The sequence below is a fragment of the Emys orbicularis genome, chromosome 2, assembly GCF_028017835.1.
Source record: "Emys orbicularis isolate rEmyOrb1 chromosome 2, rEmyOrb1.hap1, whole genome shotgun sequence".
Lineage (NCBI taxonomy): Eukaryota > Metazoa > Chordata > Testudines > Emydidae > Emys > Emys orbicularis.
In genome coordinates, this window is record NC_088684.1 from 143,522,261 (window position 1) to 143,544,692 (window position 22,432).

At 50.9% G+C, this 22,432-nt stretch overlaps 1 protein-coding gene across 1 annotated transcript in view; it reads left to right on the forward strand.

The window, feature by feature from the left end:
* Positions 1–480: 480 nt before the first annotated feature.
* The window catches only part of KCNIP3 (potassium voltage-gated channel interacting protein 3), a 28,848-nt gene continuing 6,896 nt past the window's right edge, over positions 481–22,432 (forward strand). The window contains exons 1-4 of the mRNA XM_065398440.1: positions 481–583; positions 19,327–19,451; positions 20,889–20,958; positions 21,710–21,780. Of these exons, the coding sequence (XP_065254512.1) occupies positions 481–583; positions 19,327–19,451; positions 20,889–20,958; positions 21,710–21,780 (369 nt within the window). The remainder of the gene's footprint in view (positions 584–19,326; positions 19,452–20,888; positions 20,959–21,709; positions 21,781–22,432) is intronic.

The following is a 22,432-nucleotide window of genomic DNA, read 5'->3' on the forward strand; positions in this document are numbered from 1 at the left end:
CCTCCAGCTGACCCTGCCGTGCCGGACTGATGGAGCGCTGAGTTGATCAGAGACTCACCGGAGCGACGGGAGTTTGCAGCAGCCCAGCGACATGGGCCCCCGGCAGGAGCTGGTCGTGCCAGGATTCTGCTGCTAGGAAAGTTTGCCCTGCCAAGTTCGGAAAGTTTGATTTCTTTCTTCTTTCACGCTCAAGGCTTTACCAAGGCGGCAACGGCACCGCTCCCGTCTCCTGCCTTCCCATCCCCGCGGGGGAAGCCAAAGGAGGAGATTACTCAGCAATCTGTCTCCAGCCAGGACTCGGAGATGTGAGGCTGCCGAGGTGCTGGTGGTGGTGGGGAACCACGGGCTCTTTCCTGCTGCACGGCTGCTCCCTGGCCCCTCAGTTCTGGTTCCGGGCGCTGTCCCAGCTGAGCTGGCCCCGGGGGGCGTGAGTCGCATGACCCCGGAGCTGCGCCGCCCGTCGCGGGACGCTGGCCGGCCATGGGCATCCAGGGGATGGAACTCTGTGCCATGGCCGTGGTCATTATGCTTTTCATCGCCGTCCTCAAACAGTTCGGGATCCTGGAGCCCATGTCCATGGAAGGTAACTACCGACCGTACATTTCCCTGCAGCCTGGATCCACCCCCATCCCGACCCTGGTACCTGGCTCAGTCCAGCTTCTCCTTCTCCCTGCTCCTGGAGCCAAGCACCCATGATCCCCTCCCCTGACCCCTTCTAAACCCCACGCCCTGGGTAAGGACAGCTCTACCCTCAATACAGCACCATCCAGCGACTGACAGTGGCCACTGACTCCTTCCTAGTGCTGTTCCCCCGGGCGGTGGAGGGGGACGGGGTACAGGATGAGACCGGCCTTTTCCCCAGGGTCTGGGCCATGTTTTTTCAGGGGAACCGCCTGTCTTTCCCCCAAGTGTCTCCCTATTCTGTGGCCTCTCCAGGCCAGGTTGGTGGGAGGGAAGGTTTTCACTACAGCTGAGAGGGCTGAGGGCCCTAGCTCCAGTGGGACTTCAGGGCAATGTGTGTGTGTGTGTGTGGGGGGGGGGGGTGATAAGGGGAAATTCTACCCTGAGCTGCCCCCTGGCCCCACTAGGAGTCTCTGCGGTTGCCCTGCTGGGGCCAAGGGTCCTTTTCTCCCTGGCTGGAAATGCAGGGCGAGTCTCCTGCAAAGGAGCCCTGCCCCTCGGGCGTGAATTTCCTGCTGACTGAGGTGCTCTCAGCACCAGCACCAGGCTCCGAAGGCACATTCAGGGCCCCCTTTGCCCACCCGAAGGAAAGGCCCTGATTTGGAAATGAAGGGGGAAGAGCTGCTACTCTCCACGCAGGCGTGAATGCCCCCACCCCCGGTGCACGGATGCTCCTCTCGCTTGTGCCCAGTACGATAAGAGCCTAAGGCTGACCTGGAGGGGCCAGGAATTCAACACATCCATACCCCTTCTGACTCCTCCTGCGTGCTCCAGGCAGGCAAACTTCCAGCGAAGTCCTATCAAAACCCCATGCATATTTTGGGATGCACAGGGCCAAATTCCCTCTGGGTGCAAGTCCCTCAGGATCACACCTGGGATGAGTGGGAACTTGTTTCCTGAGCAGTCCCATGTTCCTTACCCCAGGAGGAGATGTCATGGACACATGTGATGGCCACCGGCTTGGCCGGGGATTGAACCAGGGAGCTCTAGAGCAAAAAGCAGGAGCCGCTGGAGTTTGAGCTAAAGAGCAAGGCTCCTTAACAGGGTCTATAACAGGCTCATATCCTCTGTGAGTTGGGCACGGGGGGAGGGGGGCCTGTAATGCTTACTCACCAGTGGGATGCACGTGCACGTGACTTGCGAACGCTGGTGCACTAGTGACCGGGGAAGCATTCCTCGGGGAGGGTCTCTCGCTGCTTGGCTGGGAGTCCCCACTTCCAAACCCAATCTCCCCCGCCAACCCCGGGACGGTCCTCTCTGTAGTTCCACGTCCGCCCCCTCCGCTGCAAAGTGCAGAGCCAGGCGTCTCAGTAACCACACAGCCATCTCGGCGTCACGTGGCCCCCATGAAATATTAACCAAGGAGCGAAACCTGCTTGTTTGACTCTTAAATCAAGAAACTGGATCTGACCCCTCAAGGGCACTTCCCTCTGCACCATTTCCACGGCACAAGGCCAGCCTGGGTGGGGAGGAGGAAGAGGAAAGCAGATGCTCGCGAACCCCAAAGCTTCTTCGAAAGATACAGCGCCTCGCCCGCCCACCCTAACCCCCCTCTCCACCCCGGCAGCAGGCAGGACCCTGAGTGAGAGCAGCCCCCTCCTGACTTGGCAGCTCCCCGAGTCGCTTGTGCCGCTGCTGCGTAGTCCTATTTTTAAAAGGCGCCCGGTGGCCACGTCATGTCCCAGCCATGCTCTGACCTTGCTCTAGGGGAATCTCGTGCGGTGGCCCTGGCTCTTTGATTACAGCGATAAGTAGGCTGAATTTTAAAGATCTTGCCCCTCCCCCTCCCCCCACCAAATAAAACTCCCAGGGCCAGATCCTCAGCTGGTGGAATTGGGGGGAGCTCCACTGACTTCTGACCCCTCCATTTGGTGGGAAGAAGAGCGAGAGGGTGCTGGAGAAGTGAGTGGCAGTGGTGTTCCCCTCTCCAGCCAGTAGTGGCCGTTCTCCCCCAGGTCACGGTGGAGGTGCATTAGTGGAGCAGGGTCAGAGGAAGCCCAGGAAGGGGAGAGGGTGGACATGGAATTTCAGGCTCTCTCTGGAGCGGGTTAGTTCCCATTGACCGAGAATGTGACGTAGGCCCCTGACTCAGCTCTGAGCCCGTCGTGGGACTCCATTACTGGAGATTGTAGCGTGGCATTATTTATTAATTGCATGCTTAATATTTGTGCTGGTCAGAGGCAGAAAGACCAATCCGCTCAGCTGGGAAGCATTAGCTCACCCCAGCATCTGAGCAGAGGGAATGCAGGTTGCAGTCTTTGGCTCTCCTATTGAGACTGCTGTTGCGTGAGTGTTGCCTTGATTCATAGAATCATAGAATCATAGAATATCAGGGTTGGAAGGGACCTCATCTAGTCCAACCCCCTGCTCAAAGCAGGACCAATTCCCAACTAAATCATCCCAGCCAGGGCTTTGTCAAGCCGGGCCTTAAAAACCTCCAAGGAAGGAGACTCCACCACCTCCCTAGGTAACGCATTCCAGTGCTTCACCACCCTCCTAGTGAAATAGTGTTTCCTAATATCCAACCTAGACCTCCCCCACTGCTCCTTGTTCTGTCATCTGCCACCATTGAGAACAGCCGAGTTCCATCCTCTTTGGAACCCCCCTTCAGGTAGTTGAAGGCTGCTATCAAATCCCCCCTCATTCTTCTCTTCTGGAGACTAAACAATCCCAGTTCCCTCAGCCTCTCCTCATAAGTCATGCGCTCCAGACCCCTAATCATTTTTGTTGCCCTCCGCTGGACTCTTTCCAATTTTTCCACATCCTTCTTGTAGTGTGGGGCCCAAAACTGGACACAGTACTCCAGATGAGGCCTCACCAATGTCGAATAAAGGGGAACGATCACGTCCCTCGATCTGTTGGCAATGCCCCTACTTATACAGCCCAAAATGCCGTTAGCCTTCTTGGCAACAAGAGCACACTGTTGACTCATATCCAGCTTCTCGTCCACTGTGACCCCTAGGTCCTTTTCTGCAGAACTGCTGCCTAGCCATTCGGTCCCTAGTCTGTAGCAGTGCATGGGATTCTTCCGTCCTAAGTGCAGGACTCTGCACTTGTCCTTGTTGAACCTCATCAGGTTTCTTTTGGCCCAATCCTCTAATTTGTCTAGGTCCCTCTGTATCCGATCCCTACCCTCTAGTGTATCTACCACGCCTCCTAGTTTAGTGTCATCGGCAAACTTGCTGAGAGTGCAGTCCACACCATCCTCCAGATCATTAATAAAGATATTAAACAAAACTGGCCCCAGGACCGACCCTTGGGGCACTCCCCTTGAAACTGGCTGCCAACTAGACATGGAGCCATTGATCACTACCCGTCCGGGGGTAGTGATTCTATTCTGTCCGGGGAGGCTGAATTTGCATCATCCGTTGAAAAAGCGCCCCAGGCTGTGGAGACAGGGAGAGTAAATGGGAGAGATTCAGCTGGGAAGGGATCATTCTGGGGATTGGTCCTGATTTGAGCAGGGGTTTGGACTAGATGACCTCCTAAGGTCCCTTCCAACCCTGATATTCTATGATTCTATGATTCTGTTGGACCGCGCTAACCAAAGACATAGTGGATGGAAATGGATCCCGGGCGCAATTCCGTGGAAGGCAGAGTTACCGCAGAGCTGAATTTGGCTCTGTAGGGGTGTGTGTTACCGTGCTGCAAAATACCACAGTGACTTCTGCTGCTAAGAACATCTTGTAGCTGCTCATCCCAGCAGAGTGGTTTGCTGTCCAGTCATGACGTTTCAAAGGGAACAAGCCCTTCACTGCCTTTCCCCTACAGTACTAGCCACCCAGCACTAAAGTAACAGTATTGCAAGCCGTGACGTGTTTGTCACATTGGTTGGGGACAGTGTTTTAGAGATATAGGATCAGATCCATGGCCCATCCTGTCTGTGACAGTGGCCAGAACCAGATGCCTCATACAATGGAAGGAGAAACCCTGTGGTAGGCTGTGATGATCACTATGAAGGTTTCCTCCAAATCCCTAAATGTCAGTGATTGGCTTGAAGCATGAGGTGTTAGGTCCCCTCCAAAACTCCGTCCGCACTAACTACTCAAACTGTGGCTATTCTTGTTATTCATAGAAATGACTGGCCCCTCTTTGATCCTAAATTCTTGGCCTCAACAATAATCCTGTGGCAATGAGTTCCACAGTCTGCTCTGTCTTGGGAGTTGAAATGCGTGTCCCTTTAAAACTTCCTGGAATCCAAACTCTCGTTTGCTCCTGTGAGCCTGAGCAGTTTGGCCGATTGCAAATCGAGCTTTATTCTTGGTAGCTGTGACAGTGACGGAGACAGAAGTAGGACTGAGCTGTGAAATTTTGACCCAGAATTCAACTTCCTCAAAGTCTGGGATGATTTGGGTCGGAGCTTTTGATGTGGACCAGGTCTCTGAGAATGTGATAAGCTCAAAGTACTGAAGCCCCCTATTCAGCAATACACTCAAGGACATGCCTAAGCTCCACTGAAGCCAATGAGCTATGTGTTTAGCTGAATCAGGGACTTTGTGAATTAATCCTCACTGCACTCTGGGAAGTGGAGAAATATATCATTAGCCCCCTGGTACGGAGGTGAAGTGAGTGGGCAAGGTCTGACCATCGAACAGAACCCAAATCTGCTAGGCCTATAGGAACTGCTCTATTGGATCAGACTCAAGGTCCATCTAATCCGGTCCAGTTTTTCTGATAGTGGCCAGTACCATCTGCTTCAGGGGGACAGGCAAGAAACCTTGCAGTGGATTAATTTGTCCCCAAGGCGAGTCTCCTGCTGACCCCTAATTGCTAGCGATTGGCTTAAATCCTGAAGCATGAGGGTTTATAGCCCATCCAAAACATCTGGTGGCAGGGTTAGGGAACAGAGGGGGTTGGATGGGGCAGGAGTCCTGGGGGGGGGGGCAGATAGGAGGTGGGGGCTGGGCCACGACCCCCTCCCCTAACCTCCCCTCCATACAATTTCTGAAACCAGATGTGGCCTTCAGGCCAAAAAGTTTGCCCGCCCCTGTTCTAGTAGCTGATACAGTCCGATGCATGTTACATCAGTACCAAATAGTTAGAAATAGAAGAAAGCAGGACAGAGTATTATCAGGGTTGATTGGGCTGGACTGCAGGAGCAAGCAATGTGCAGGGAGAACAGTCCCCTAGACCCACTGCTGTCACCTAGTGCCCCAGTGATAGTAACGTTAGAAAGGCTGCTCTGGATGGATCTCTGTTGTGAGAACCACTGGGACGGAGGATGAGTGTGCGAAAGTGGGTGACAGCTCTGGTTGGCACCCAGTTATATTTGAGTGGAAGGAGTTTGTGGTCACATACAGGTTGGTGGATGGACTGTAGCAGATACAGAGGGGATGGTAAGAGACCCTGGGAGTTGTTTGCTCTGCCAGTGGGTGCCCCAAAGACCCTGCCTCCCAGGGGGAAAGGAAGATGCTCCAGCAGAGAAGCTGTGCAGTGCAGCAATGGAACAGATCATTGGCCCAGCTGACCCAGTATCCTGCCTCTGCTTGTGGCCACCATTGGCTGTTTTCCTAAAGCAATCAGTGTGATCCTGGGGACGCCCGACATCAGCCAGGCCCCCCAGCGGTAAGTCATGCTCCAATGCATAAAGCTGGCTCTGGACACATGACGCTCTTCCTCTAACCATACAGCTATAGGGCAGCAGCAGACAAGAGATGCGCCGGTGACGTGCAAGGAATGGGCTGTGGTGCCGTTGCTCCCAGGGAATGTTCATGTGGCTCTGTTACTCGGCGGCCATGACAGTAGGGCTCCATCCCTTAGCACTCAAGTTCAGCTGAGGTACTGCTAGCATCGTAGGGTGTGCTTGCCCTGCAGCACCCCCTGCTGAATTAGAGTGGGCCTGCACATGCTCCCTGCCTCAGTTTCCCTTCTCAGGAAGCCCAGGCCCTTAAAGAAACAGGAACAAGATTTCCTCTCAAACACTTCTTACTCCTGGCCCCGCTTCCTCTGTCTGAATATCTCCCAGATCCTTGTGTCTACAATCGGACCTTTCAGCTCTTAAATAGCCAGGTGGTGGGGTGGACTGACCATTAGGCAGTATTGCCTTTATGGGGTAAGCCTACCCCATCACACAACTATCATCTGAGCTATCACCGGGGATTGAACTAAGGACCTCCGGAGCTAAAAAAAAGTGAGTTTCTCCTACTTGTGCTAAAGGAGTAACTTCCCTAGCTGGTCCCTGTTCTAGAGTCACATGCTGAGTGGATCAGGCACAAAGGGGGATGTGGAACGCCCTGAATTGTGGGCTACCGTGGCACACCCTGAGTTTTTATGACATGGGACATTTGCCTGAATACAGAATAATTAGCTCTGTAGGGGCCACATAATTAACGACGCCTCTAACTTTCCAGGCACCAGCCAATTGTGGGCGCAGCTAAACTGTGGGTGCTGCTCATGGGATTTTGACCTTTTAGCTAATTGATTGCATCCACAAATCAGGTAATTAGGAATCAAGATCCCCTCTTCGGTGCCTGCACTTAAAGGGAACAGCTGGGCCGATTATTATGCATAGGTTATTTGTTTTACAGAAATGCCTAGAAGTTCCGGCCAAGATCAGGGCCCATTGTGCCAGGCGCTGCACAGACACATAGTAAGAGACAGTCCCTGCCCCATACGGTTTTTGCAGTCTAAAGGCTTCGTCCAAAGCCTGTTGAAGTCTAGCTTTGTATCAGGCCCTAAATGGACGAGACAAAGAGTGAGAGAAAGAATGACCCCAGAAGGGGAAACAGGCCCAGAGAAATTAAGTGATTTGCCCAAGGTCACACGGAAAGTCTGTGGTATGGCTAGAAACTGACCCCAGCTCTCCTAAATCCCAGGCCAGTGCATGAACTGCAAAACCACCCTCCGTATCAATCCGGATTAAAGGGTTGAACAGTGTAATTCAGAGTGATTCTGCTGTGGGTCTGTCCTGCTGGGGGTAGCCGGGATGCTCCATTTTAATGGCAATCATTTTGGAGCATACTGAATGCATGGGACCAGATCCTTAGCTGGTGTAAATCAACGTAGCTCCATTGAAATACCCTCAGGTTTCAGGTAAGAAGAAGGGAGCATGATCTCCATAGGGCAGGGGTGAACAAACTTTTTGGCCCGAGGGCCACATCTGGGTATGGAAACTGTATGGTGGGCCATGAATGCTCACAAAATTGGGGGTTGGGGTGTGGGAGGAGGGTGAGAGCTCCGGCTGGGGGTGCGGGCTCTGGGGTAGGACCAGAAATGAGGAATTTAGGATGAAGGAGGGGGCTCTGGGCTGGGGCAGGGGGTTGGGGTGTGGGAGGGGGCTCTGGCTCCGGCTGGGGGTGCGGGCTCTGGGGTGGGGCTGGGGACGATGGTTGGGGGGTACAGGAGGGTACTCCATGCTGGGACTGAGGGATTCGGAGGGCAGGAGGGGGATCAGGGCTGGGGCAGGGGGTTGGGGTGCGGGAGGGGGTCAGGGATGTAGGCTCCGGGCAGCACTTACCTCAAGCAGCTCCCAGAAGCAGTGGCATGTCCCCCCTCCGGCTCCTATGTGTAGGGGTAGCCTGGCGGCTCTGCATGCTGCCCCATCTGCAGGCGCCGCCCCTGCAGCTCCCATTGGCTGCGGTTCCAGGCCAATGGGAGCTGCGGGGACAGCACTTGGAGCAGGGGCATGCGGAGCCCCCTGGCTGCCCCTACACATAGGAGCCAGAGGGGGGACATGCCCCTGCTTCCAGGAGCCGTGCGGCAAGCCCCCAACCCCGCTCCCCAGCTGGAGCGGCGGAGCAGGACAAGCCCCAGACCCTGCTCCCTGGCAGGAGCTCGAGGGCTGGATTAAAACATCTGAAGGGCCGGATGCGGCCCCCGGGCCGTAGTTTGCCCACCCTGATCTAGAGGCTGCAGAGCCACAGCTCTCATTGACTTCAGTTGCCGTTGTGGGTACTCAGCACTTCTGCTGGCTGGCTGTGCAGTCTCCCGCTGGGGGAGGCATGGTGCTCTTTCTGGCTCATGCATCACCACCGGCAATAAAGGTCCTGCAAGTGGGACTAAATTAACAATCCTGTTGACGATGCATCAGACAGTTTAGGCTCTGGCGCACTATCCCGTAGCTGGGTTGGCTCTGCAGGGCTCATGGGAATCAAAAGCAGTACAGGCTTAGTTCTGTTGTCATTAAAGTCGGCAGATGTGCACTGCGCGCTCATTCATAACTGTGAACCCTGGCGTTACTAACTGACTTTGGAGGAGCTACTCCAGAGTTTGGCCCAACTAGTAGGTTGATTGGGTAAGGAGGAGCCATTCTTATACTGGCTGGGATGATTTAGATGGGGATTGGTCCTGCTTTGAGCAGGGGGGTGGACTAGATGACCTCCTGAGGTCCCTTCCAAGCCTGATATTCTATGATTCTATTCTATGATTCTATACGGGCACTTTTCTGACCATACACTACAGGTTTGTTGTCGTCACTAGAGCTGAGTGAATAACAGACCTTTTGGTTCGCTGGCCGTTCAGGAAGAAAAAAACTGAAAAAAGAAAATCGTTTTGGGTTCAACTGGAAACGATTTTTTTTCTACATTTTTGGCACCTCGAAAAGTCAGAAAAAAATTCATTTCAAGTCAAGTGAAACGTTTTGTTTTGACAAAATTGCGACGTTTTGTTTTGATTGCGACCGTTTGACAGGGATTTGGAGTGGGTCTGTGAATAAAATGAAAGGAAACTTGGAACCGAAAAATAGAAATGTTTCAGTTTGAAAATGTTGGAATGAAACATTTTGATTTTTGTCAGATTTTCGGGGGTGGGGAGAGGTTTTTGACCAAAACAATTTGGTGTAACTGACACATATTCATGAAATGGTTCAGTGTCTCTGAATCTGCATTTTTGCCACACACAAAAAAAACTTCCGCCAAAAAATGTCACCTGGTTCTAATCACTCTTAGCTGCAAAGGACATTCTAGGCTTCGGGGCTGATTCCTCCACTGGTGTAAATCAATGTAGCAGCCCTTGAAATAGGATTCACGTGGTGGATTTCACTCAGTATGACTGACTCCAAATTATTTAGTGTACGGTGCAATTAACGTGGTGTCTGGCATCTCAGGAGATGAGTCGCTTGGAACAGCATCATCTCCAGGGAATCCCCAAGCTGATTTCCAAGGTTTTCCTGGTAGCATCCCAGGTCTGAGCTGCATGCAGAAGCAAATCTCAGCCAATAGTCACCCCGAAAACCTTTGTTTGGTTAATACTTGCTTGCAAACATGCACTGCTTGCAGAACTGGGCTGGCATGCAGCCTCGGCTGACCCCTCCTCAGGAAGTGTAATGAATATGGATCGAGGAGGTGAACTTGAACCTTTCCCTGCGTTTGTGACGGGGCTGTCGCTCACAAAGGGAGCAGGAGTCGGTGCAGATTCTTGTCTCTGATGCAGCCGCTTGTGCTGATTAACCTAATGATCTCGTGACTTGCTCCTGACCCTCTGCCCCGGCATGAGAAATGCACCACTGAAAACGACTGGCGGATTAACCAGTACATTTAAGGAGAGCTCCTCATCTGGAGTACATTGGCTTTGACCTCTCTGGAAGTTTGCCAGTTTATACCAGCTGGAAAGCTGGCAATTTCATGCAAAGAGCTCGGGAGTTGTTGTGTGTTACTGTGACAGTCCAGAGCCCATGCACCTTCATCTGTGGTGTGTTAATACTAATTAACAATAACTTAGCAGCGTTCACCCCCAGCCCTCGAAATCCTGCCTGTTCCCCTGGCCCACTGGAAAATACACAGCAGAATGACCTAACTCCCTCTGCGTCTTTATATTGCATTCAGTGGGTGTTGGATCTGTCCCTGTATCAACCTGTCCATTCAGCTCTCCTGTCTTGTGTTCAGAGAAGGGCTCAGACCTCAGCTCCAAAGACACTTGGACTTCAGGCTGTTGGGAATTCAGTCTAAATTTTGCAGCCTTGTTAATATTGGAGCTCCAAGAGACCCCAGTCAGCACAGAGGCTCCATTGTGCTGGGGGTTATACAAACTTACTTTCAGCACCATAGATATAACCCAGGCTCCTGTCCTCTAGGTCTCCGTATTCAGCAAGGTTCATTCTCCATGTTCCGTTCTCTCTTGCCGGGAACCCATTCCCATCACTACCTGCTCCAGCCTCTGTCTGAATGCATTCCCCAGCCCTGCTGGGTTTGTCCAGGCACCCAGCAGTTTTACCCTCCTGAGATCTAGGCTGCAATGTCTGAATCCAGCGGTCTCTCTCCATTTCTGGGGCCTGATCTCTGCGACTATTGTTCTAGCCATCTTTGGTCACCTGCCTCGGACGTGCCGCGTACAGAGATCTCCATTGTCCCATTCCCTTCTGCTCTGTATTGTCCCCGGACCCGATCCTCACACTTGAATGGAGCTACGCTAAGTTACACCAGCGGAGGAACTGGGCCCGTGTTTCCAATGATTTCCATCCTCCTGTTCTGTTCTGTTCGTCTGTCTCTCCACCGCTGCGTCCTGTACTGTGCAGTACGTCCAGCTATTCAGCTGCATCTATTTCCATGGGTTAGACCTTCATGTATCTTATGCTGCCTGGCTGATGTTCACCTCGGTTCGATGGCGCAGCCCAAAGCCTTTCAGCACCAGGCTAGATTCAGCCCTGCTGTAAGGAGACACAACTCCATTGACCTCAGTGTGCTGGTTTGCAACAGGGCTCAATTTGACCCAGTAAATCCAGCTTGTATCATCCTCGTCTCCTGTCATTTTCTCCATATCCATGTATTGTACCCGGCAGTGCGCGCCTTCCTTCCCTTTCCCCATGTCTCTGTCTATGGTGTGGTACCCATTCTCTCACCTGCTGCTGCAGATGATTGACGTGGTCAGCTGAATCGTTATCTAAATGGAGTTTAGAGCCTGATATCGTGAACTGCATTTGCCTGCTGTGTGTCCAGCTCCCAGGCAAAGTTGAATTAACGTAATCTCTCGGGGCTGGGGGGGAAGGCAGATAGCGTTATGAAGTTTGCACAGATCTTCAGGGCTGTTCTTTTTTTAATGTATGTGAACTGCAGACACTTCCAAGAGCCCTTAACCCCTCACAGAGGTTTGATGCTGACCCGATTGAGGCTCTGGCTTTGGTGGTTGTGAAGGAGTCCCGGTTCCAGCCTCTGTTAGTGTCTGATGAGCCGGTCTCCCTGCTCCCAGGGCTGTACCGTGCTCTGCTGCGCTACATACGTGGGAGGGATCCCTCTCCTTTCAGAAAGGGGATATGGAATTAAAGGCCGGCTGGAATCCCAGTGGAAAGTCCTTGCAAACTGAGCTGCTGAGGAAGTTTACTCTGGTACGAGGTGACATCTCTGAACGGGGAATGAATCCCTCACTTAGCACCTGACCCAAAACCCATTGAAGTCAATGGGCGTCTTTCCATTGACCTCAGTGGGCTTTGGGTCATGCCCAACTTCAGCCCAGGGCCGCCCGGGGGGGGGTGGGGGCAAGTGGGGTAATTTGCCCCAGGCCCTGGGCCCCACAGGGGCCCCCAAGAGAATATAGTATTCGATAGTATTGCAACTTTTTTTATGGAAGGGGCCCCCAAAATTGCTTTGCCCCAGGCCCCCTGAATCCTCTGGGCGGCCCTGGTGCAGCCCTGGTGGTATCATAATCCTTGAGTCTACTTCTTGCTTTGCCAGCTGTTCTCAGACTTGGGACATGGGTAAGTCTCTTATGGTGCAGAATCCTCACCCCTTTTCAGTCGATGAAGAAGGGAACTATTACAAGGTGTTACAGCCACTATCCCCTCTGGAGTGGGGACTGAGATAGACCCACCCAACATGGGAACAAATCAACCTCAGCAACAGAAAACAAAAAATGTAAAAAATCAAAACCAAACTCCCTACCCCAAACACAGACTTTTTACCACCACCACCCCAAAAAAGGAGAAATGCCAGAGACTCTGTGTAGCCCACTAGGAACTTCGCTATTGCTACTGATTTTACATGGAAGGGGCTCAGATAATACGGTGATGAGTGGCAGGATAAAATGGATGGATGGATGGATAGATGAGTATGGGGATGGATGGAGAGAGATAGAGGGGTGTGTATGGGGATGGATGGAGAGATGGATGGATATAGAGGGGTGTGTATCGGGATGGATGGAGAGATGGATGGATAGATGTGTCTGAGGATGAGTGGAGACGGGGTGTGTATGGGGTGGATGGATGAATGGATAAATAGGTGTATATAGGGATGGATGAATGGATAGAGGGGTGTGTATGGAGATGGATGGAGAGATGGATGGATAGATGTGTCTGAGGATGAATGGAGAGGGTGTGTGGGGGGGTGAATGGATGAATGGATAGATAGGTGTGTATGGGGGTGGATGGATGAATGGATAGATAGATCGCATTGTTCTGGAATCTATATGAAAAATAAGAAAGAAGGCATCATTGTTTCTCATTTTCAACATGTTGGTGGCTGAAGAAGAGCAGGGTTTGTGGTTGGGTCAGGAGCACATCTGTGCTGAGCTCTAGGCATGGTGCAGATCTGTATTTAGAGTAACAAAGCTGAGGGTTGGTGGTTAGAAATGACAGAAGGGGGCTGTGAGGAGTCGGTTGAGTTGCTGGATAGAATAGGTGTTGATATGTCAGTTACACTTATGAAACCATAACTGTGCATTTCCAGACTCATGCATCTTGTTTACTGAAGGTTAATGTTAACTTAGAGTTGCCCAACTTTAAAAGGTTTGAGATAAGTCTTGTTACTCCATTCAGAAAATGATAGCAATTTGTAATCATCACTTCATCTGAACAAGGTTATTTGTCTGGAATTTCCTTAGTTGTTAAAAATAAAGCTATAGAGGAAAAGCCACCGGTGCTGGGTGGGAGTACTTATTCTCCACCAAGTAAGTAAATTATATTATATTCTAGATGACAGCTATGTTCATTAGCATACATTGGTCTGCTTGACAGAACTGCATCAAAGTTTCTGCAGCCTTCTTAATGCCGTCCAGCCCAGCCAGTTCAGCTCCAGACGAAGAGGTCAGCAAACTGTCCTGGTACACTTCTAAAAGTCCTTCAACCCAGCTAGTTTGGCGGCAGACTTGAAGATGTCTGTATGCTAGCCCTATAGCCTCCTTAATGTCTTTGAACCAGGTTGCTTCTGCAAAGGACTTTAAGGAGTTCTGAGGGTTCTTTTATCTTGAGCAAGCATGTGGCAATTTGGCAAATTATTCTGTGGTTGTTTTTTGGGGTTTTTTTGCTGCAAACCCCTCCCCACGCCCCCATTCTTTCCCAGAAATGGTGAAATCTCACTCTTCTAGATTTCCAGGAGATTCTCTGTGCATTCTGTTTTCCAAACATGCTGTAACCCTTCCATAAGTCACCAAGCCCAGTGCTCTTTTATGGGCAGGACAGGCCTCCAAACAAGAGTTTTGGAAAGGATGTCAATGTGACGGATTCGGTCACAGAGACCCCTTTGGGACTGTCACCTGACATGCTGAATTTACCTCTGAGCCCATTTTCTCTGCCAGCTTGGGACTCCGTAACCCTGTCTTGTTGATTCAGACACACTAGCCTGCTGCAACACAGACCCAGGTCTGGTCCACGCCCCCAAAGCTGCAGACTTGAACCAAAAACTGCTCAGCAGGTCACCTATCTCCAGCACCCAGTTCCCAATGGGATTCAAACCCCCAAATAAATCTGTTTTACTCTGTATAAAGCTTATACAGGGTAAACTCATAAATTGTCTGCCTTCTATAACACTGATAGAGAGATATGCACAGGTGTTTGCTCCCCCAGGTATTAATCACTTACTCTGAGTTAATTAATAAACAAAAGTGATTTTTTAAAGTATAAAAAGTAGGATTTAAGTGGTTTCAAGTAATAAGTAAGTTACCAAGCAAAATACAGCAAAAACGCACAAGTCTAAGCCTAATACATTAAGAAACTGATTACAGGTAAAATCTCACCCTCAGAGATGTTCCAATAAGCTTCTTTCACAGACTAGATTTCTTCCTAGTCTGGGCCCAATCCTTTCTCCTGGTACAGTTCTTGTTAGTTCCAGCAGACATCTTAGGTGGAAAGCAGGGGTGTTCTCATGACTGCAGCCCCCTTTGCTCTGTTCCACCCCCTTTTATAGCTTTGGCACAAGGCGGGAATCTTTTGTCTCTCTGGGTCCCCATCCTTCCTTCTAAATGGAAAAGTACCAGATTTAAGATGTATTCCAGTATCATGTGACATTTTCACATGTCCTGTGAGACCTCATTCTTCATTACCCAAGGGCTGGCCCACAGGCACACAGGAAGGCTTGCAGGTAAATAAACCATTTACAACCAATTGTCCTAGTCAGTGGGAGCCATCAAGATTATAAACCACCATTAATGGCCCACACTTGGCATAACTACAATAGGACCTCAGAGTTATACTTCATATTTCTATCTTCAGATACAAGAATGATACATGTATACAAATAGGATGAACACACTCAGTAGATTATAAGCTTTGTAATGATACCTTACAAGAGACCTTTTGCATAAAGCATATTCCAGTTACATTATATTCACACTTATAAGCATATTTCCATAAAACATTATGTAGTGCAACGTCACAGTCAACTCCTTTCAGTCCTGATTATTTACAAAGAATGTACAAAGTTCTGTTTCCCGGAGCACAGCAGGAATGAAACTGGAGATTGTTTCCTTGCTCATAGTTCCAAGCCTCTTTCAGCCAGCACTCTGCCCAAAAGATCCCTCTCTAGAGCCACATTTCCCAGTGCTTCTCCCGGCTTTGTCCTTAGCTCTCTGCTCCGTCTTTGTGGCCTGTTTTCTCCTTGTCCCTCTGTCTCACAAACACACACACCCCCCGCTTAAAACAATACCCAGCAAGGCTCCTTCACCCACATAATTCAAGGTCCTGAGCACCCTCACATGTGCCTATGTTTTGGGTGCAAGCTGCTATTGTTTCAGCCACCTGGTTCCACAAAGGCGCTCAGGCCCAGATCCTCAAAGGAAATCAGAGTTAGGTGCCTAAGTACTAGGGTGACCATATTTTCCAAAAGGGAAAACGGGACACCACCTGAGGCTACCCCAAGGCTCCCCTCTGCCCCCCGCATGGGGCTGGCATCGCCCCCTGCACGTTCTTCTGTGCCCTGCTAGGGGTCACTCCCCACTTTTTTGGCAAAACTGGGCATTGGTCCCGTTTGCTCTTGCCAGCTGATGATCAGTGGGCAAAAGCAAATGGGACACATGCCCAGTTTTGCCAAAAAAGTCAGGATGGCCAGGACAGGGCTTTAAAAAGGGACTGTCCCAGCCAAAATGGTATGTATGGTCACCCTGCTAAGTACCTACATCTGAGCCTTAATGGTGTCTTACAACTATTGTAAGTGAAGCATGGCAGTTATGCCCCCCCGAGTTTCAGTTAGGTTTCATCCAACCCATAACAACCTAATGGGGGGTCTAGAAGTGACTTTCCTTTGGGGCAAGTTGTCCCATCACTGTCTTCTGCAAAGGTTCTTGCACCTTCCTCTGGAGCAGCTGGTGCTGGCCACTGTGAGAGGGTACCGGGCCTGCTCCTTGGTTCTGATCCAGTCTGGCAGGTCGTGTGTGTGCCAGAAGTTTCATGGTTCTTGTCCTGGGATACGGAGCTGGGGCCAGGGCAGTTCTGTGCGAACGACTGAACTAATCTTTCATCCTGTTCAGTTTTGCCGGGAGGTGGAAGGCATAGGGGAATATGAGCCCTGCAGAGCATTTAGGAGAATTTGCGACAGGGGATCGGTCGCAGCTGTGCCTTGAACATAATGTTACCCAAGCGCCTTGTCCGATTTCAGGGCCCTGCAAGTTGTTCCAGTTGGGAGATGAAACTGATGATGAAGTCTGATCTTTTCTTTGATGGGGTCTTGTTTATTTATAAGGAACGTGCACACTCCTGTTTCTCTGAAGGCAGTACAAATCCAATCACAGGAGACGTCTCCTTTGTTCGCAGTCCCAAGCCTGCCTTTCCAGCCAACACTCTGTGCCCAAAAAGCTTTTTCTCTTAGCTTTATCTCAGGGCCACATTACGATGCTCTCAGGCTGGGTCTGCTTCCCTGTCTTCCTCCAGGATTGTTTCCACTACCGGGGCTGTGGCAGCATAGCTACGATGCATAGTTAAGCCAGCATCACCCCCTAGTATAGATGCATCCTGCGGCGACAGAAGGGGATTTTCCATCACTGTAGAAAAACCACCTCCCCGAGCAATGGTAGCTAGGTTTATGAAGCATTCTTTCATCGACCTTGCTGCATCTGCACCAGGGGTTAGGTCGGTGTCACTATGGGGCTCAGAGGCATGGATTTTTCGAGGATGGTCTTCTCCTTTAAGGACCAGGGGCCTAGGACTAACCAGTCCTGTTCAATTATCAGACCCAGCTGTAAAGAGCTCAGGTGAGAGCAGAAGCTGCAGGAGGGAGAGTGGCACCTGTGACTGGCCCTGGAGCAGAGAGAGGTGCTGAGTGAAAAGCATCTGGGCCTGCAGCCTGTGTCGATCAGGGGAATAGCTTTGTTTTTCTTTGTAATTTTTCTATTTGAATTAATAAATGGTGCCCTGAAGGAAGGGGCTGTAGGAGGCTTTGCCATGGTGTTGAATCCTTCCTGGGCTGGGGAGACCGGCTAGCAGCCCTACGCAGACCAAACCGGCAGCGTTGATGCTTACCCCTCACCTACGGGGTGCTTCTCTGGAGTCCCCTGCTTCCCTGGACTGGCAGGTCTATATGACTCCTGTGCACAGTGGGTCTGTGTATTGGTGTCCTTTGGCCTGAGTGGTGAGTCAGTATCTGGGGCTTTGCTAGGCTGTTTCCATTAGGAGGAGAAATTGGTGATGGGAGTCAGGCATTTCTGTGGTGCAAACCTGTTTATTTCAAAGAATGAGCACAAAGTCCTGTTTCCCTGAAGGCAGTAGGAGCAAACAACAGCAGTCAGTTTCCTTGCTCACAGTTTCCAAGCCTGGCTTTCCAGCCAGCACTCTGCCCGGAAAAAGCTCTCTCTCTCGGCTACCTCCCAGGGCCTCGCTGACAGTGCATCTCTTGCTTTCTGCTGGCTTTCTCTGGCTCCTTACACGCATACACACACAGAGCTGCAACCAAATCAATGCCCCAGCTGCTGGGTTTGCAATCAGTCCCCAGGGAAACCCCTCTTATTCTCCCCGAGTTAGTTCTTGCTCAAGCCTTCCAATGCAGCCCAGTGCCTTGGGCAGTGACTTCCATAGCTTCAGCTATCACTAAACAGATGGGTATTTAATTGCTCCCTCATTTAGCCTGAATGAAAGATGGATAGCATGCAGCTTCAGCAAGGTCTGTGATTGCCCACAGATCTAATCATCATCATCATCATCATAATTAATAAATAATACGTAGATCAAACACCTGATTGCTGGCAACCAATAACCCTCTCCAACACAAGAATATTCCTTATTCCCTGCTGTGCTGGGTGTAGCCTGATTTGGGTTGTGTTAGTAATGTTGATTTAATGTATCAACTTAATTTTATTTTATTTTAATTAGTTAATATTAATAATAATTAAGTATTAATATTAATTAGTATGGGTTTAGGCTCGCCAGTCTGTTTGATCAGAAGATTAAAGTTCTTGTCCCGAATCAGGCTCTACAGAATTTATAAGGGACCCTCGGGGGTATGACAGAAAGCTCACACTCAGACAGATATAGTCATAAAGACTTTTTATTAAGATCAATGAAATAGTAAGCAAATGGTAAAAGAGTCAGAGTTACAAAGTTACAATTGTATTGCTGTTATTCAAGAGATGCATAGGGCAATACAATATTATGTGCTGAAAACTGTGGTTAATACTCACACCCGGTTTTGATACCCTGGTGCTGAAAGACACAGGACCTCGCCTCTGGCAGTTCCGGTTTCGCGCCCTTTGCAGAGGTGTGCAGAGGAAGCTAATGCGAAGAGCTGTCAAAGCTACTTTAGAATTTACTCTCTAACTTAGTTAAAACAAAACATAATACACAAACTGAGAATAAAGTTTAGGGAGACCAAGCTAGTCGAAAGTTTGAAAAGAAGATAAGTATGGCCTATTAATAGTTAATAGCCATCGTAGATGGATAGCAGCAATATGTAGTTGAAGATGAAGATAGTGAAGAGTGAAGGTAGAATGAAAAGAGTGAAATAGCCATCGTAGATCACCTCTTTTATAAGGAATAAGTCCCGGAAATCCTTCCTCTTATGCCCAAGTTTCATTCCTCCCCCACAGAAATGTTAGGGTACACTTGCCCCATAGGCTAATATGTATGTGCATATGGATGACAGGTACATGCGCCCTTGTGGTGTACTTGTTAAGTCTGTGGGTACAACTTTGAAAAATCCCCCTATGCCATTCTTCATTGTCTATCGGTCTAGGTAAAGGTCTTAGACATAGGCATAGGTACTTTATCTATTTGGGTATAGGATAAACAAGATAAAGGTCAACTCTACTTTCTAGGTAAAAGGGCCCAATATAGAGATACTAACTTTGCTTTAGCTTAACATGCAGGTGTTTTTGCCTGTAGGGCTCTTGCATTACAGCCAAACTTATTTTGAATATAAATCTATAAACCTGTTACAATACATCAAATACTTAAACTTATAAGAAAAGATATATCTATGCAAGCAAGCAGATTAATCCTTAGGACTACATGGGGTTGGACTTTGGGAGTCTGTGTCTCCCTTCCTGCTTGCTCACAGAGTTTCTCTTGTGTCATTCCAGACACCAGCGACAGCGACCTCGAACTTTCATCTGTCCGGCACCAGCCAGAAGGGCTAGACCAGCTGCAGGAGCTGACCAAATTCACCAAGAAGGAGCTGCAGTCCCTGTACAGGGGCTTCAAGAACGTGAGTGTCTGTTGGGTCCTTCCCCCAGCCAAATGATCCCCGAGAACAGCTGTGCCTTGTGGCCTCTGTCGGGCTCCATCTGCTGCCCCTACGAGATTGGAAACCGAACCCGGGAGAGATGGGAGCTGGCTGAGATGCAGCCTCGGGGGCTCAGGGAGCCATGGGTGAAATTCATCCCGGTGCCGAGTGCGCGCACAAGGCCGAGGCACCATTTAAGTCCTACTGAAGCGTGGAGGGCGAGATGTTAACAGATCTGATAGGAGATGGAGTGTTTTGGGCCTGTGCCCTGTTCATCCCCTGCTCACTGAGCTGAGGAGCGGGGTATGGGGTGAAGGGCATTCCTACTGCAATGTGAGAACACTCAGGCTACGTCGACACTACATTCGGGAGTGATTACAGCCCGTGTAGATATCCTCCATCTAGCTGAGATCGAGTAGCAAAAGCACAGGCAGCTACGCGGGCTTGTCCTGCCCGCTCCCTGGCTGTGTCCTTGGGCAGCCACCCCCTGTCCTGCTGTGGCTTCGCTGCTATCGTTACTCCGCTCGATCAAAGCTACCGCGGGGACGTCTGCACTTGCTGCCATCACACCTCTGCCTGCGGCATAGACAGACCCTGGGGGACACAGGCTGAGAGCGGAGTGGATGGCGGGGAGGGAGGAGGGTGTATTACAGACCTGAGCCACCGAACATGAGTGTGCTTGGCTGGGGGTTCTGTTCCTTCTAGGTAGGTTTTTCTACAGCGCTCATCACCGTCATTCCCGAGCGCCTTCCAGCCGTGCATTAAGCTACGTGCCGAGACGTCTGTCACCACCAGGATGGGGTGGGCGTATCGCTGGGGAGAGGCGGTGCAGTGGGATGAGAAGAGGCCACAAATACCGAGGTGCATGGGGGTCAGGGTTCGAGGAGGGAGCGTAAGAGCAGAGAAAAATAAAAGGAAGTATTTCTTCACACAACGCACAGTCAACCTGTGGAACTCCCTGCCAGAGGATGTTGTGAAGGCCAAGACCATAACAGGGTTAAAAAAAAACTAGATAAGTTCATGGAGGATCGATCCATCAATGGCTATTAGCCAGGATGGGCAGGAATGGTGTCCCTAGCCTCTGTTTGCCAGAAGCTGGGAATGGGCGACAGGGGATGGATCCCTTGATGATCCCCTGTTCTGTTCATTCCCTCTGGGGCACCTGGCACTGGCCACTGTCGGAAGACAGGATACTGGGCTAGATGGACCCAGTAGGGCCATTCTTATGTTCGTATGCCCTAGGAGGACGGATGTCCTGGGTGCATTGCAGGGCAGATGCTTGTTGCATGGCAGAGCCATGGGGCGAGAGGGGAGTCGTGTTCCCAGCCAGTCCGGCTACATCTCGGTGCCTGATCTGTGGGGAGGGTGATGGTCAGACCAATAGGGGGCTAACCTCCTGGCGATGACTTCCCTCCGTAGGAATGCCCCAGCGGCCTGGTAGACGAAGACACCTTCAAGCTGATCTATGCTCAGTTCTTCCCTCAGGGAGGTGAGTTTGGCACCAGTCCCCCGCAAGACCTTCCCAGAGCAGGGAAAGGGTTAAATTATCTAGCGAGGCACCAGGAGCTCAGAGCCTTTATCCCAGGCTGCAGATTCCCTGTCACAACGTTGCCGATGTCCCATTGTGAGGAGAAGACTCTCGTCTGCAAAGTTCCCGAGTTCGTCCGCTGAGGCTGGGCCCCAGGAGGCAGCTGAGCACTGCGGCTAGCCCCTCGCCTGGCCTGAGCAGGGGATAAAGCAGCCGGGGGGTGTTAAAGGCACTGGTGTTTTGCAGTGTGTAAAGTCCATTGTGCTAGGTGCGGTACCCTTGGATAATGCAGAGATGGTCCCCGCCCCACATAGCTGTAGCTTTACAAGTCAGTTCCCATTGCTAGTGAAATAATGATCCTAGCCCCCTGCCTCAGTCCGCGCTGGGATCAGAGGACGCGAGCTCCCCGGTCACCCTCACTGGGCTGTGAGATTACCCTTACCCTTTTCCACACTGGCAGCAGCTAAGAGGCAGGACGGTCCAATGGCTAGGGCCCATGGGAAACTTGGGTTCCATTCCTTGCTCTGCCACAGACTTCTTGTGTGACCTTGGGCCTGTCTGTGCCTCAGTTTCCCCTCTGTACAATGGGGAGAACCGGCCTCCCGGGGGCGTGAGGGTAAATGTGTTTAAAGAGTGTGAGGTCGAGGATGGCGGGGGTGGGGAGGAAAGTGCCAGCCCTTTCACTGAGTCTCTCTTGTTTCTCCTCTTGCAGACGCCAGCATGTACGCCCACTTCCTGTTCAACGCCTTTGATGTGGACCGGAACGGAGCCATCTGCTTCGAGGTAAGATCCCAGCTCCCCCTTTTCAAAGGGCCAGGTGTTTAAAAAAGGTATTTAGGAACCTAACGAATCAGCCCACATCCACAAAGGTATTTAGGTGCCTAACTCCCTTTGGGAGTTTGGAAAATGTTCCCCGTTGTGGTTGGGTTTTTATTTGTATTGCAGTAGTGTCCAGAGGGTCTGATCCGGGCCCCACGGTGTTAGGTTCTGCACAAACACAGATCCCTGCCTTGGAGAGTTTGTAACCGGAGACTGCCAGCTCCTGGGGGCGAGGGCTGACTTTCTGTTCTGTGTTTGTACAGCTCCTAGCACCATCCGGTCATGAGCCGTGACTTGGGCTCCTAATAAATTGCGAGACAATAGGTGGATACAGCAGGGAGCTGGTAGGAGTGGCGGGGGGACACTCAAGGGAACGGAGATTAGAAAGGAGGACAATGTGGTGGCTTTGCAGATATTCATGGGGGGCCTCTGCCATGTACAGGGGGCAGCAGGGGAGAAATTGACCAATGGGTAGGGGTAGTCGCATCCTCCTCTCCTGATTCTGCTCCACGGTCACATCAGAGTTCTCCTCCCTTCCAGGGCAGACTGCCCCAGCCAGGGTCTCAAAGTCTCTCTTCCTGCCCGTTTCCAGCCCCTTGCGTGGATTTTTTCCCTT